This window comes from Vulpes lagopus, chromosome 2, assembly GCF_018345385.1.
Source record: "Vulpes lagopus strain Blue_001 chromosome 2, ASM1834538v1, whole genome shotgun sequence".
In the NCBI taxonomy this organism is placed as follows: Eukaryota; Metazoa; Chordata; class Mammalia; order Carnivora; family Canidae; genus Vulpes; species Vulpes lagopus.
In genome coordinates, this window is record NC_054825.1 from 145202785 (window position 1) to 145219427 (window position 16643).

Here is a 16643-nt window from a genome sequence, read left to right on the forward strand (position 1 = left end):
TATGTGACTGCTCCAGAAGGTTTGGCACCTAAGCACTGCATCTGGGTTTTTTCTACCAGGATTAATTTAATTCATTTATACAGGAACTAACTTTTACCAAAGTCAGGGTTTGAAAAGTTCACGGTTCTAAGGGTCAAAAGAAAACTCTCCTAAGGAACTTATAATCCCTCTAGGAACTTTACAGTCCAGAGCCTGGAGGGACTCAGAGCAGGACTAAGACCCCAGCGGAGCCCACAAAAGTCACAGAGATGCTGAGCAGGGCAGCTGATGGAATAAGGTCAGCCCAGCCACCCACAAGATGACATACAGACTCTGGGTGGCTGTGCTTGTTTCAAGTGGGGCTAACACCTATCACACCTACCTCAAACTCTGCTGTTAGAAGAATAAAAAGGAAGAGAGCTAACATTTATTAAGCAACCATTATGTGCTGGAGTCCATGTACTAGAAGCTATTTGTAGTACCTCATTTAATCAAGAAGAGCAGTACCTGTGAATGACTACATATTAAGTGAAATATATTCATAGCTTCTGTCAATCCCATGGGCAAAAGAGGAGGATTTTTAAAAATCTGATTAACTCAGCACCTCTTAATAGAATCATGAGTAGGACAAGGAATACAACCCATGTCTCCTGATTGTTAAACCAACATTTCAAAATTTAGTTTGGACTTAATATATTACAGTTACTATCATAAAAGTTGGGGGGCTCAGGTTAAACATCTGCCTCCAGCTCAGATCATGATCCCAGTGTCCTGAGATTGAGCCCTGCATCCTGGCATCAGTCTCCCTACTCAGCAGAGCGTCTCCTTCTCCCTCTAACTCTGCCTGATGCTCCCCCTGCTTCCTGCTTGTTCTATCAAATAAATAAAAATCTTAAAAAAAAATTATAACAGTTGTAGTAGCTACCTCAACATCCTTAAATAGTATAGGTTATTTCATTTTCCCCTCCTTTTCTTTTTTCATAACCCATTCTATCTAGAGATAAGTAAATACATTGAATAACCTTCTATAATTTTCTATTATACAAACCTCAACCAAAAAATATATTAGCATGCAAATCTTTGATAATATAATAACTACTGCCTGCTACAATGCATCATCCACTTTAAGGGAGGAAAAACCATGTTTGGGCAAAAATGACTAAGATTTATGACCTATAAACTCAAGGACAGGGGATGCCTGGGTAGTTCAGCGGTTGAGGATCTGTCTTTGGCTCAGGGTATGAGCCTGGGGCCCTGGGATCGAGTCCCACATCAGGCTCCTCACAGGAAGCCTGCTTCTCCTCTCCCTTATGTCTCTGCCTCTCTCTGTGTCTCTCATGAATAAATAAACTCAAAAAAAAAAAGAAGAAGAAACAGGATTGCAGCAAGGATGAACTGCATAGCACTCACCTTTTGTAGGGTCACAGTGTACTGCTCCCATATCAGTTCTTCCATGCCTGGGGCCTATTTTAAAGCAACAAAACCAGTTGGATTAGAACCACAAACATTTCAGTGCTAGAAATAAAGCATTATAAAATTGAAAATGTCTCAAGAGAAAGTCCAGCTCACACATTCTACAAACCCAAAAGAGTTGGTATTTTTGAGGAACATTACATCACCTATTTTTAAACACCCCTTCAATCAAATGGCAGTTTTAACAATACTGGAAAATTAGTAAAATATGTAGTAATAGATATGTAAATGTTAAGTGTTGAGTTTTTTTATTATCACCACTCCAAAACAATCATTACAAAATCCCTCGAAAAAGAAATCTAAAGTTGTTTGTTTTAAGATTTATTTATTTATTTGTGAGAGGGAGCCAGCATATAGAGCAGGAGGGGAGAGGGAAAGAGAATCCCAAGCAGACTCTGCTGAGCATGGAGCCCAACTCGGGGCTCAGTCTCATGACTTTGAGATCACAACCTGAGCCAAAACAAAGAGCTGGATGCTTAACCCACTATGCCACCTAGGTGCCCCAAAATCTAGAGTTTCAAAGAGGTATTTTTTTATTCATTTTTTTTAATCACCCCCCTTCCCCATCAAAGGTGATCTCTTAGGCAAGCCTGATGCCTTTTTATGTCTAAAGGAATCCTTGGCCTTCTCAGAGAGTGCCCAATTGGGTAGCCTCTTCTCTATTAGTACTGCTAGGCATGAAAGATGAAAATGCCTGCATAAATTGATGGAGGCTTCAGTTTCTGACAATATACCAAAACAGATGTCCAGAAAAGCCTGAAACTGGCAGCTAGCAATTTAAAAATACTAATAATTATACAGACTGTCTTTGAAGAGAAATCCTTAAAGACTAGAAATACCAAGAAGGCTCAAAGCCAGAGAGATAAACCAGTACTGAAACAAACAAACAAGAATCCACGTAGGGTGGAGATTAGATTGGATGGATATAGTAGGGGCAGAAGGAGATGGCAGGGACACATGCTTTGTTCATCCTCAACTCTGAATAGAGTGGAAATAACTAAAAATACCTCCCTGGACAATTCCTATCAACAGACCCGTATTTACACAAGCCTGGGACTAAATTTATTATAGATCAAGCACACCTCCCCACAACACACTCAAAGTGGTTCTGCATGGTAGTGCCACACAGGTACATAGGGGCAAATGGAGATTCTCTCCCAGGTAAGTACCTGAGGAACAGGAGTTCACAATTTGAATGCACACACACAAGTCACCACTGTATGTTGGCAAATTGAACACCAATAAAAAATAAATTTATTATTTAAAACAAAACAAAACAAGTCACCATGAGTGAGAGTTCAAAGAAACAGAAAACTACAGAGTCAAAGACTCAATCCTGGAAATATCAGTCACAGGCTCAGAGAAGTAGGTACAACATGAAGTTTATCATAAGAAATTAAAAGGAGAAACTGAAAGTATACTACTGAAAGAACAAAAGAACATCAAAAATGACCATGCAAATCTGGAAGAAAAAAAAAAGCAAACAAAGCTTTTAGAAATAAAAATATGTCACTGAAATGGGATCAACAATGAAGTGAATCACATACTACACACAGCTGAAGACAATAATTAATTGGAAGACAGATGTGAAAAAGTGACCCAGAATGCAGCAAAAAGCACTTAACAAGTGGGACATGCTAAAGATAAGACCAAGGAAGTCTTACAATATAATGTGTCTGTGTCTAGTTAGATTTCCTGAAGGAGATGCTAAGAGGGTACCAGAGAAATACAATACTCAAAGAGATAACGGGTCTTACAGAATTGAAGATTTTTCAGGTTCAGGAAGCGCTGCATATCACAGGCAGGGTAAACAGGGGACAAGGAGAGACAGGGAGGAAAACACTTTTAAAAACGTGGTATTCAAAAATAATAATAATAAAAAAATAAAAATAAATAAAAATAAAAACGTGGTATTCAGGAGCAGAGTTAAATTGCTAATTAATTTTAAACTTCACTGATTTAAAACTACATGTTAAATTTTCTGGGGGTAACCACTATAGGAATACTGATGGTACATAATTCCAACAATGGAGAGGAAAATAAAACAAAAACCAAAAGCCAATCCAAAAAAAGGCGAAAGGGGAAATTTAGAAAAAAACAGCACAAATATAGCACATATTCTAGGATACAAAATACAGAAAAGTTATCACAACAAATATAGGCAGGATAAATTAAAAACCCAGCTATGTTTTTTTTTTTTTTTAAGAAAGTGAGAGTGAGTGAGGTGGGGGACACAGAGGGACAGTGATAGAATCTGTGCCCAATGTGGGGCTCAATCCCATAACCCTGAGATCATGACCTGAACTAAAATCAAGAGTCAGATGCTTAACGGACTGAGCCACCCAGGTGCCCCCAGTATGTTTTTTAATAGAGAGTTTCTAAAACACAAGGACACAAAAATATAATTATATGAATAAAAGGCCTTACTATACTTATATACAAATTAAGATAATTAAAACAAAACTAGTTGTTTTACATTAGAATTTTTTCAAATCAAATTTGGCATTCCTACACTAATATTAATATGAGAGAGAGAAAAGAATCGGAAAATGTTCAGATGATGTGTGCCCCCCCCACCCCACCCCAGTTTAACAAACTCTCTGAACTGGGGGAAACACAGCTTAACACAAAAGGCTATTCTATCAACTGATCTATTGGAACAGATCATTTGTTCCCTTTGGCAAAGGGGTTTGGTAGGAAGAAGCAATTTTGTTTTATACAGAAGGTAAACCAGCCTGGTCTTAAGTAGCTACTAACTGATGATTCGATGTGTGAGGAAGTCATGATCCTTTAGTTCACCCTCTGTATTCTCACTTTTAGGACATTTCCATGGCTAATACCATCTGGCTCCAAGAGATCAGAATTCATAGATCAAAAACTAGAATAGGGCCACCTGGATAGCTCAGGATGTGATCCTGGGTCCAAGGACCAAGTCCCACATTGGGCTCCCTGTGAGGAGCCGGCTTCTCCTTCTATGTCTCTGCCTCTGTGTCTCTCATGAATAAATAAATAAAATCTTAAAAAAAAAAAAAACTAGAATTAAAAAAAAAATCACCTCGAGGGTTAAAAAGAAAATACAAATTGTCTGAGGAACAGGCAAGAACTAGGAGCCATGCTATCAGCACCCCTGGGACCAGGTGCTATGGGATAGGGGTGGGACGGATGGGATCAGCATCCCAAAAGGAGCGATGTTTAGGTTCAATGAAGGCACATCAAAGCAATTAAACAGGTAAACATTCTGGACGCCTGTGTGGCTCAGTGGTTGAGCCTTTGGCTCAGACTGTGATCCCTGATCCTGGGGCTCCTGGGATGAGTCCCGCATGAGGCTCCCCATAGGGAGCCTGCTTCTCCCTCTGCCTGTGTCTCTGCCTGCCTCTCTCTCTCACTCTCTCATGAATAAATAAAAAAATCTTAAAGAAAAAAGAGGTAAACATTCAAAAAGATAATTATCTAAATTATGTAAATCTCCCCATTTAGATTTGTTCACCAAGACCTCTGTTTTTCAATTGAGAGAAAATTAAACTGGATTTTCAGGTTAAGATTTTTCTATCTCGCTCACTCCCTTTTGTCCCTATCTCCTAGTACAGTAGTTGGTGCAGAGAAAAGGCACTCAAAAAGGTTTTCTTTTCAGTGAACCAAGGAGTGGATACACTGTCCATTCATCAGTTGTTAATACGATTAAGGCACTGACTTCCACTACTTACAAGTTTTCTTAAAATCTGCTACAGTCACTGGCCCTCTGATTCTCTGACAGCACCCCTGAGGTGATTAGGCTGGGAACTCAAGTGCCTATTCGGTCTGGTGTTACAGGTGTGCTTTATATCACCATTCCTCTCTGGAATGCTGTGGTCTATGTCTAACATGTGCCAGTATAACACAAATTTTCCAAATTTTAAAACTACTTAAAAAAAGTTTTTGTAAAAGGAAACAGTAGGCAGAAACCTAGTTGATCAGAACTGATTATTTCTTTCCATTTCACAGAATACCTCCTAACTCTTTGGCCCCTTCAGGTTTCAATGTGGCTTTAACCAGCCACGTACCAACTAGCATGCATGCTCCCCAAGTTCATCTTCTCAGTACTTGACTCTACCTTAAAGCTGGCAAATTTCAACAAAGTGAATTAATGTGGAAGTTGTGTAAAATAAATACAGATGCCAGCTCTTTAAATATAGCAATATCCCTACACGTTAAGAAAAAACATCATGCAGCACCCTCTCCAAAATATTCATCTAAAAATCATCAGGAAAGAACTAACCAGTACCATGACAATCACCCCTAGAATTGGGGTGGGAGGAGTGGTGCTAAGGGGTGCTAAGGGGTGCGAGGGAGCACAGTGTCCAAAAAGGGTGTGATATTTGGGTTAAATGAATCAATAAAATGAAATGTACAGGCACTAAAAATAATTACTTAATTCTCATGATTACTGTATTTTTAATTAAAGAGAGAAAGAGCGAGTTGGTTTTATATTATTAGGTCTGTCTGCTCTTGGTGGAAGGAGTAGAAATAAAAATTGGCTATAAACTTTATATAAGCATATAAACAAGAGATGGGAAGAATACCAAAAAAAGGTTAAACCTCCTCAGGAGCTGTGATATGGCAGAGAATTGTTTTTATATAAGCACATTACTCTTTATTTTTAAAACAAAAATGTATTCTAAAACAGCAAATTCTCTTTTTAAAGTTTTGGATCCCTGGGTGGCTCAGCGGTTTAGCGCCTGCCTTTGGCCCGGGGTGCAATCCTGGAGTCCCGGGATCGAGTCCCGCGTCGGGCTCTGGGCATGAAGCCTGCTTCTCCCTCTGCCTGTGTCTCTGCCTCTCTCTCTCTCTCTGTGTCTATCATAAATAAATAAACTTAAAAATAATAATAAAATAAAATAAAATTTGTTATCATTTAGCCAATTGTGAGTGAGTTGCTACAAAACTTTATTTTTTAAATGTTGCCCAAGTAGAATGGCTTTTGAAATTCACTATTCTTCCATAATGCGATTATACTATCTAAGTATTCCCGAGCTATGCACAGGGGTAATTTAAATCAGATTTATCCAGAAAGAGAATTAAATCCCTATTCCTACCACTACCACCCCAATAGAATTGAATTAAATTTTTAATCAATCAAACCTTGCCAGGTGCCCAAAGATCTCCCCAACTTGTATGAACTGATCAGATTGTAAGTGGCTTCTTCTTTACCTAGGGTTAGTGGGTTGTGACATAAACTATTAACTACTTAAACATAATATTAAAAGAATATATTTCTGTTATAGTAGGTGATGAATTTTACTTTACTTTATTTTATTATTATTATTTTTTTATTCAGAGGCAGGGAGAGAGAGAGGCAGGCAGAGAGGCAGAGACACAGGCAGAGGGAGAAGCAGGCTCCATGCAGGGAGCCCGATGCAGGACTCGATCCTGGGTCTCCAGGATCACACCCCAGGCTGCAGGAGGCGCTAAACCGCTGTGCCACTGGGGCTGCCCAGGTGATGAATTTTAAATCTTATTTTTTAAAGATGAGGAAACTGAAGTAAATACATTTTAATAGCTCTTTTGAAAGCTATTAAAATATATCATAACTGTGTATTTAGCCTACAGCACTATGACTTTTTATGAAGGTCTCAGACCCTTCATTCACTCACTCCCTTATTCATTCATTCAGAAATACTAAGTACTCACTATGTGCCAAGCATGTGATTTACGACCCTTTTGATACATTGGCAAATAAAAATCACCAAAGCCCATGGAGTTTTTTACCAAATACAGTGTGCCCAAAAAGAAAATCACTGAGTGTCTTCTCTGCCTCATCAATATAAATACCTTTTGGGAAACAAAGAACTCCCCACACAGTCACACATTCCTCAGAACATCACCTCCCTGGGACAGTCTGCCAGCAAACAGCAGCTTAGCTGAGGGCTTCAGCTCATGCCTTTCAAACTGGGCCACTGGGCTTGGGCCCCACCCAACCTGGCAGGGCTGTGCACAGATCCTAGAATTGCTATCAGTATTCAGACTCTGCATGAATGCCAACGGGCTGTTGCTTAGCTTTGAGGAGCTTTGCATACAGGGCCACAGAAAGAGCTCACATGTATTAGAGCCAAAGACACACATATTGCATGATGCAGTGATTTCTCTCCCGGGCTAGGAATGTATGAGTAAGTGACAAGGATACACACAAAGAGTATTCATAGCAGCAATATTCTCAACAGCCAAAACCTGGAAACAACCCAAATATCTATCAAGAACAGAATGGACAAATACATCATAATATATTATTCAAATGCAATATTATAATGTAATAAAAACAAATTAGAGCCACATGTACCACAACAGATGCTACTCAAACAGAATGTTGAGTGAAAAACATCCTAGAAGAATGTGCAAAGCCTGATACAATTTTTATATAGTTTAGAAAGCAAACCATGTTTCACAACAATGTGAACATGTTTACTATGCAGTAAAGAAACTAAGCTTTATGTTCTCTGGTGTTCTTTACTACAATAAAGAAAGAGCCAGCAAAAGTAATTTTTTCTTTAGGGATGTTCTGTTTAGGATTATGTATGTGTATGTGTGTGGTAAATCTAGGAAAGAAAGGGGCACCTAGGTGGCTCAGCGGCTGAGCGTCTGCCTTTGGCTCAGGTCTTGATCCTGGGATAGGATCAAGAGGCCCCCCACAGGGGGCCTGCTTCTCCCTCCACCTTGTCTCTGCCTCTCTCTGTCTCTCATGAATAAATAAATAAAATCTTTAAAAAAAAAAAAAAAAGCAAGGTAATGAAAACCACAGACCTCAGGATGAAGTGAGCTGGGCAAGAGGCAGAGAGAGAAAGGACTTTGTATCCATCTTGGTGAGGCTCCATGCTATTTGTTTTATAAGTAGGCTTTATGATTTAGATTCATAATTCCTTTATGTGCACCAAACATTTCATTAAGTTCAAAAACGGGGGACATATAAGTGGACATCAAGGTGTACCTGATTCCTAAACAGGGACCTTATATCAAATTTTTTTAACCCCCGACTTTGCAAAATAAAAGTGTTACCACTTGACCTGAGGAGAGAAAGACAGGGTGGTGGCAATAACTTGAGAGATGCATAGAAGGCAGGTGAGGGAGAGACCATTTAGCTGTGGGGGAGCAGTGGGGTGAAGAACTCCCCAGACTCCTTCCCCCCCCCCAAGTCAACACCCCAAGCACCAGGAAGGAGCATCTTCAGGGTACTTCACACCAATCCCTCAGCCCTTTTATTTTTCATGTAAATTGTTTTCATTATAACTCTTTTGATATTATAATGAGTCATTCCTAGACAACACAGAAAGTTAAAGGGAGCTAATCCTCTACCATAAATAAAAAACTGTGTTTAACAGTAAGGTATTTACATGAAGAATGAAGGGAAAGGGGCAAGGACAAATAGTTACTTGACCTGTCTTTTTAAAATACCCCCTAGTTGTTGTTTTCCCTTTGAAATACCTTGGCCAAACAGGTAAAATCCTCCATTTTGCATAAATATGTTAAAAACTAACAAGGACGCCTTGGTGGTTCAGGGGTTGAGCATCTGCCTAGGCTCAGGATCCCGGAATCCAAGATCGAATCCAAGATCGAGTACCATTATCGGGCTCCATGCAGGAAGCCTGCTTCTCCCTCTGCCTGTGTCTCTGGCCCCCCTCTCTCTCTATGTCTCTCATGAATAAATAAATAAAATATTTCAAAAAATAAAAATAAAAAATAAAACCAAAAAGAAAAATGTCTTCTAAAAAAAAAACAACAACCAGAAGGCAGATAACCAAAAGTCTGCACTATCTCTACTCCCCCAACAGGCAACTTTTAGGCTTTTTGTCCACAGACTGCTAGTTCAGACAGATGGAGGCCATAGCTAAAGTTAAAGATTATTCAAACTCGGTCCATAATGGAGCTGCCTGATAAAGAACCCCACCTAAAAAAGTAAACACTCATACATGTTACAGTAGTACTTACCGTTCAAACTTTAAGAGGAAAAAAAGAACATGTGAAAAACTGTTTCCTGTGATTTAGGAACCCAGATATTAGAATAAAGATGGCTATAGAATAAGGAAACAAAAAGTTTTACCACAAAATAAGAAATTCCCGAACACAAACAAACATCTTCCACGAGGCAGTATATTAAGTCATTCTCAGGAAGCAAAACAGCACTTGCAGACTCCCAACACATGGAAAACAGCAGCCTTTGATTCATAAGCCTCATAAGAGGCTATCAGTTTCACACATCTGCTAAAAATAAGCCAAGTATTTTTAAAACCCACCATTGACTACACGCTGCATGTCACAATTTGTTACTGAAAGCTGCCAGAAACGCAAATAAATCCAAAGAGAAAGGAGTCACTATGAGAAAGCTTTTGCTACCCAACCACTACCCGCAAAGAAAGGCTGGGAAAGAAAAGGGGGAGAGCCTGCAGGGGGACTCACATGGCCTTTCAATCTCCCCAACTTTTTAACAGCCTGGATCCACATCCTCTGGAGGACCTGAGCAGTCTTCATGGCCTCCGGAGATTAATCAGTAGGCCACTGCCTACACCCCAGGCTGCTCACCCATTGCCATCACTCCACGTGGTTACATAAGGCGGATACAATAGTGGCCCACATTCCCAGCAAATCCTGTTGTCATCTCTCACAGTGACACATCCATACAGCAGGGACGCTGGAACGCTTTGAAAAGCACCACTTGCGAGGAAAAAAAGAAAGCAGTCTGGATTTACACCACTTGAACGGTTTTCTTTCCCTCCCTCTCTCCCATGCAAGGGAAGGAGAGGATCAGAGCAGATATTCTTGTCAGCCATATAGAGTGACTCAGAATCGAAGTAGAAATCATGAAGCAAATAGGACATTTTGGAGCAAAACTCTGGAAAGGAACATTTAGAGAAGTGTTTGTTTATACAGACCCTCCCATACACACACAAAAGGCACAAGCTGGCTGGAAATGAACTGGTGATGTTTCAGGTGAATGGAATTGCCAATGTTACACAGAAATTAAAGGCTTGAAGATAAGATGTTTCACATCCTTGGAGATAAGAGGTCTGTAGGCGAAAGGGAGCTTGAAGCCAACTGGGGGACAGAGTGCTCACTCAGCAAAGTTTTCTCTTCTCTCTAACCTTTCTGTAAATTTAGCAGATAAAAGAATAACAAAGAGTCGTACCATCTGTTTCTGTTTTTACCAGTGGTGGGGGTTGGGGGAGAGTGGAAAAGTACATTTTAGGTTTTTGAACGTCTAGAAAAGACTTTATGGGATGCCTGGGGTTTCACAGTTGGGTTTGGGATTTCAGAAGCATGGTCTTCAGGATCCAGTCCTCATTCTTGCTATGATATATGCTACACCAAGGGGTCAAAGTAAGCCGTTTGCAAATGTGGCGAGTGCACCGTCCAAAGTGTTTGAGGTTAAGGTGTTTGATAAATATGGATCATGAGATGGAGACCATACAGGAAGCAACTTGAAGTAGAGGCAAGAACATAAGCTGTAAAGGCAGAAGATCTGGAGTGCAGTCTGTTCTGTCACTTAGCTTGGATACTGTGTCTCCTTCTTTATAAAATGGGGATAATAGCACCTACACCTCAGAGGGCCACTGTCAGTCTGAAATGAAATAACCTCTATAAAGGGCACATGCTGAAGAGGCACTCAGAAATGTTCATGTCTTGGGGTGCCTGGGTGGCTCAGTTGGTTAAGTGTCTGCCTTCAGCTTGGGTCATGATCCCAGGGTCTTGCATGGAGTCCTGCGTCGAGCCCTGCGTTGAGCCCTGCGTTGAGCCCGGCGTCGAGCCCGGCGTCGAGCCTGGCGTAGAGCCCGGCATCGGGCTCCCTGCTCAGTGGGGAATCTGTTTGTCCCTCCCCCTCCCTGCACTCTCTCTCAAATAAATTTAAAAAATAAAATCTTAAAAAAAAAAGTTAATCTCTTTCCATTAAGTTCCTCATAAGCATTAGAACAGCAAAATAGGGTAGGAAAGTAGTAAAAGTTCGCTTCAAATCTTACAAAGAGAAAGGCAGGAAATACAACACCCAGGACTCAGCTGGGCTGTGCAGATGGAGGCAAGCTCCCTACACACCAGCCAGGCTCTTCCCCGAGCTCACGGGTTCCCTAGGCTCCAGGAGCAGAGAAGCACAAGAACCTAGGCAAGGAGGGAAAGCACAAAGCAGATCCCTCTTGGACTCTGACAATCCTTCGGAAAATACTTGAGTTTCCCTCGTGAGGAAATAAATACTTCTTTCCCTCATTTATTTATGCGTACTGCCCAGAAGTCAAAGGCATCCTACCCCTTAAGAATTTCAGATTCAGGGCAGCCCAGGTGGCTCAGCAGTTTAGTGCCGCCTTCAGCCCGGGGCATGATCCTGGAGACCAGAGACTGAGTCCCACGTCAGACTCCCTGCATGGAGCCTACTTCTCCCTCTGCCTGTGTCTCTGCCTCTCTCTCTCTCTCTCAAGAATAAATAAATAAAATCTTAAAAAAAAAAAAAAAAGAATTTCAGATTTGTATACAGTGATTTCCAGAAGTCAGTTTTTGCCCTAATTCTTTTAATTGTGCTTTAAAAAAAATACATAACAAAATTACCATCTTGGGCAGACCCAGTGGCTCAGGGGTTTAGCATCGCCTTCAGCCCAGGGTGTGATCCTGGAGACCTGGCATCGAGTCCTATGTCAGGCTCCCAGCATGGAGCCTGCTTCTCTCTCTCTCTCTCTCTCTCTCTCTGTATCTCTAGTAAATAAATAAAAAATCTTTAAAAAAAATTGCAAAATTACCATCTTAATCATTTCTAAGTGTACAGTTCAGTACTAAGTACTCCACATTGTTGTGTATCGAGTCTCTAAGACTCATCTTGCAAACCAGAAACTCTACACCATAAACGACTCCCTGTTGCCCCCTCCTCCCACCCCTGGTAACTACCATCATACTTTCTGCTCCTATGAATCTGACTGTTCTAGATATTGCACATAAGTAAGAGTCTTACAAGTGTTTGTCTTTTTCTGTGGGACGTACTTCACTTACTGTAATGTTCTGTGTTCATTCTTGTAGCATACATCAGAATTTCCTTCCTTTTTAAGACCGAATAATATTCCATTGTCTGTGTATGCCAAATTCTGTATATCCAGTCATCCATAGATGGACACTTGGGTTACTCTCACCTCTTTGCTATGGTGAACAGTGCTGCTGTGGAACGTGGGTTTGCACATACACTATCACCAATTCTTTACTCATTCACTCAGCAAATGTTTACTAAGTACAGCCTGCTAGATTCTGAGGATCAGATGTCAGTTAAAACATACAGCACTGGGGGCACCTGGCTGGCTTTGTTGGAAGAGCATGTGACTCTTGATCTCAGGGTCATGAGTTCGAGCCCCACGGTAGGCATTGAGATTACTGAATGAATGAATGAAGTGAGTGAATGAATAGATAAATATAAAGCATGGCACTTAGAGATACTGCACTGACTGCCCTCAGGAAGCTTGGCAAGAGACAGCACCTGATGGGAGGGTGGGGGATTTCCCCTAAGCAAGTGACCCTGAGATGAAGTTTGAAAAATGAATGGTATAGGGGTGGGGGTGGGTTGTGCAGGATGCAAAGACTAGCACAGAGCAAAGACCCTAAGAAAGGGGGAACCTAGAGAGTAGCCATGGGAACCACTGCAGCCTCTCCCTAGCAGTTTTTATACCAGGGGCATCAAAAGGGCATTTTGTGGTAGAACAGCTGCCTCAATAAGATGATCTCCCGTTTAGCAATTTACCTCCCCCAAAGACTCCTAAACTCCATATTCATATATTCGAGAAACATTTCCTGAACAGCAGCCTGTGGACTGAAAGACAAATTACCTGAAGTCACTGCAAAAGGCAGTCACGGTCCAATAAGGAGGAGAGTACACAGTAACAACTCAGTACTACTGACGGCCATAGCAAAGGAAGATAAAGGCCCACTGTCCATGCTGATGGGAGATAAGCCAAGTCCTTCCCTCACAAGAAGGATTTTAATGGGAAAGAGTAATAAATAAACATATATTATAATGGCAAGAGGATTAAGTGCCATGGGCTGTGACACTGGAAAGCACCAATCCTAAAAAAATCAGAACTGCTCTCCAAGGTGGGAGAACAGTAAGTGCAAATGCCCTGAGATGAGAAAGAATCTCATTGTGTTCAAGGAAGAAAAAAGACCATGTGGGGCTGGAGCAAGGTGAGCGATGAGGGAATGGCAGTTACAAAGAGCATACCGCTCAAGCACACCTTGAAACTGGTCTTATTTTAATGGTTGTGAAGGATTTAGTAAAAATTCCAATCGCTGAGGACAATTTCAAAACATCTATCAAAGAAGTAAGCAGGAACTGCTTTTTCCCAGGAAAAGCAGAAAAGGAGGTCCAGTCTCTCTTCCTAAAATGAGTAATTTTTTTAAAAAATTTTATTTATTTGAGAAAGAGAATGAGTGATAAAGAGAGCACAGGCAAGGAAGGGGAGAGGGAGAGGGAGAAGCAGACTCCCCACTGACCACGGAGCCCAGTAAGGGGCTCGATCCCAGGACCCTGAGATCATGACCTGAACCGAAGGCAGATGCTTAACCAAATGTGCCACCCAGGTGCCCCCAAAATGAGTAATTTTAAAATTATAAATCAAGTCCTTGGCCTTGGGCCACTTGCCTGTGGTCTCTCAAAGTAAACCCTTCCTTAGAGCAGTAGACTCGTCTGCAGGAAACTAAACAAGTCTTTATGTGATTTTTGGTTTACCAATAAATCATCCATAGCTTATTCCACAAGTATTTTCATTTTCCGATGGGATGATAACAAAGAGATCACCAGCTCCTTACCCTCCCCTTTATGGCTCCAGAAGGTAAGATGTGCTCACAGCCACACCTTACAATATGTACGGTTAAGAAAAAAGTAACATACACAAATTTTAAGAGGGGTTCCTGATAGGTCATCAGAATTCACAGGATTAGATTCCAGGCCCACTGCTGAAAGGTACAAGTTACCAATTTACCAGAGGTTTCTTCAACTCCATCACCCTTTATTTACCTAAGGGAAAACTTCAGTCTGCACTACAGTGAAGACAGAATTGGGAGACAATGAAGGTGTGCCTGGGAATCCTACTATTGTTTAAAAAGCAGGTCTGCTGAAATGCAAAGAGCAATGAAACTAGACTCCAAGAAGACACTTCCAGCCAAGATTCTGACCCTCCAACCCAATCATGACCTTGGGCACACACACAATTCAGTTGCCACTTGATACAAATAAGAGTATCAACGTCTATTCCATAGGGTGAAAGGAAGCAAACTTCTATGGAAAGCACTCTGTAAAATCCAGGCCAACAAACCTCCAAGTGGGAGGCAGAGTCTTCATTAATATATCCCTGGAAATGTGGAAATGGCAGCCATCTGATTTTGAAGAGCTTTGTAGGCCATCACACACACCTGGGTCCGAGCTCAGCTCCCTACACATCCTACAAGCTCTGTGACCTTGAGCAGTTTACTTGGTGAGGCTCAGTTGCCTTACCTGTAAAATAAGGCTCACAACGTCTACTCTATTATAAATGCTGTAAGGACTGAATGAAGTTCTTCATATTTGTAAAAGCCTTGCTGAGTGCTCATCACACAAGTCTCAATAAAGGTACCCACCAAAAACACTGCAACAATAGTATAACGAGATCACTCCCAAATAAGAACTGCCTGCTTTCTGTCTCCCAGAAGAGCATAGTATAGTAGTTAAGAACACATCATGGAATCCAAGAGAATGGGAAGTATATGTCTACACAAAAACTTGTACACAAATGTTCACAGCAGTATCATTTATGATAGCAGAAAAGTGGAGAAAATTTGGATGACTATCAATCAATAAATGGGTAAACAAAATGTGGTCCATCCACGCAACGGACCATTATTTGGCCATAATAAGGAATGAAGTACTAGTATATGCTGTGACACTGATGAATCTTATAAACAGTTTAAGAAGCCAGATAGTTAAAAAAAAAAAAAAAGGAAGAAGCCAGATAGTTGTAAAAAGACAAATACTGTGTATGATTCCATTTATGTAAAATGTCCAAAAGAGGCAAAATCAGAGGCCAAAAGTAGATCAGTGGTTGCTTAGGAGTAGGATTTTAGGGAGAAATGGGATGATTTAACTAATGGGTGTGTGAATTATTTTCTGTGGTGATAAAGATGTTCTATAATTGATGTGGTGGTTGCACAACTCTGTGAACATATGAAAAACTACTGAACTGTACACCTTCATTGTAATGTATATAAACTATATCTCAAAAAAAAAGCCTTTTTTTTCTTTAAGGGACACATCATGGATTGCATAATCAGAAAGTGGGGATTCTGGCCTCTGCTTCACCACTTAACTTAGGCAAATTACATTAATTTGTCCTTGCTTCGGTTTCCCCAACTGTTAACCTCTCTAGGGTTGTTAGGAGACTTTAATAAGTCCATGCATGTAGAGAACTCGGGGTGGTGCCTGACATGTAGTAATTGTTCTATCATTTTTAGCTATCACCAATTAGACTCATCCTACAGAAGACAGAAGTCAGAAGTAAAGTAACCTGTTCAAGTTCATTTAAGTAAAAGGTGACAGAGGACACATCCTAACTCAGGTCAGTGCGGCTGCAAAGCCTGTATCCTTTCCACTGAAGAACACTGCCTCTTTCCCTGTACCTGGATAGAGTCTTTCAGAAACTACCTGTGATCACTTCCTGGCCTTTAAACCAAAAAACAAACAAACAAAAACACAAAACAAAACAAAACACAAAAAAATCCCCACCATGGTTGTTGGTGCTTGGACACCTCTAACAAGCTTGAGGGTCATTCCCAAGTAGTTGGTCTGCATTCAGTCAACCCAGCTCAGCAACTCTTCTGAGTGACTGCAGCCTAGTGACTTGAGAAGGAGAGGGTGCAGGAAGGGAACCAGGTCAGACTTTATTTCTGGCTCTTGCAATAGCCTGCTAAGTATAAGTTCCCTAGGGCTGCTCCTCTGTGAACACATGTGTGAATCAGGGGACCCAAAACATATCATCACTGACTGAACATTACAAAGCACCAAGACACTGTGCTAAGTATTTAATGGCTATTAACCGTTAACCCTTCCAAAAACCCAATTCCTCCTTTTTTTATTTATGAAAATATAAGGTGTGATGAGCCATGAAACAAAGAATTGATAAGCTGGACTTCATTAAGTTTACAAACTTCTGTGAGTGACAATGTCAAGAGAATAA

At 40.8% G+C, this 16643-nt stretch overlaps 1 protein-coding gene across 8 annotated transcripts in view; it reads right to left on the minus strand.

Moving 5' to 3' along the window:
• Window positions 1-16643, minus strand: part of TJP2 (tight junction protein 2) — a 123375-nt gene that overhangs the window by 36791 nt on the left and 69941 nt on the right. For all 8 annotated transcript variants that reach the window (XM_041740425.1, XM_041740415.1, XM_041740411.1 and 5 more), the window contains one exon: window positions 1390-1443. In XM_041740425.1, the coding sequence (XP_041596359.1) occupies window positions 1390-1434 (45 nt within the window). In that variant the 5' untranslated portion in view covers window positions 1435-1443. The remainder of the gene's footprint in view (window positions 1-1389; window positions 1444-16643) is intronic.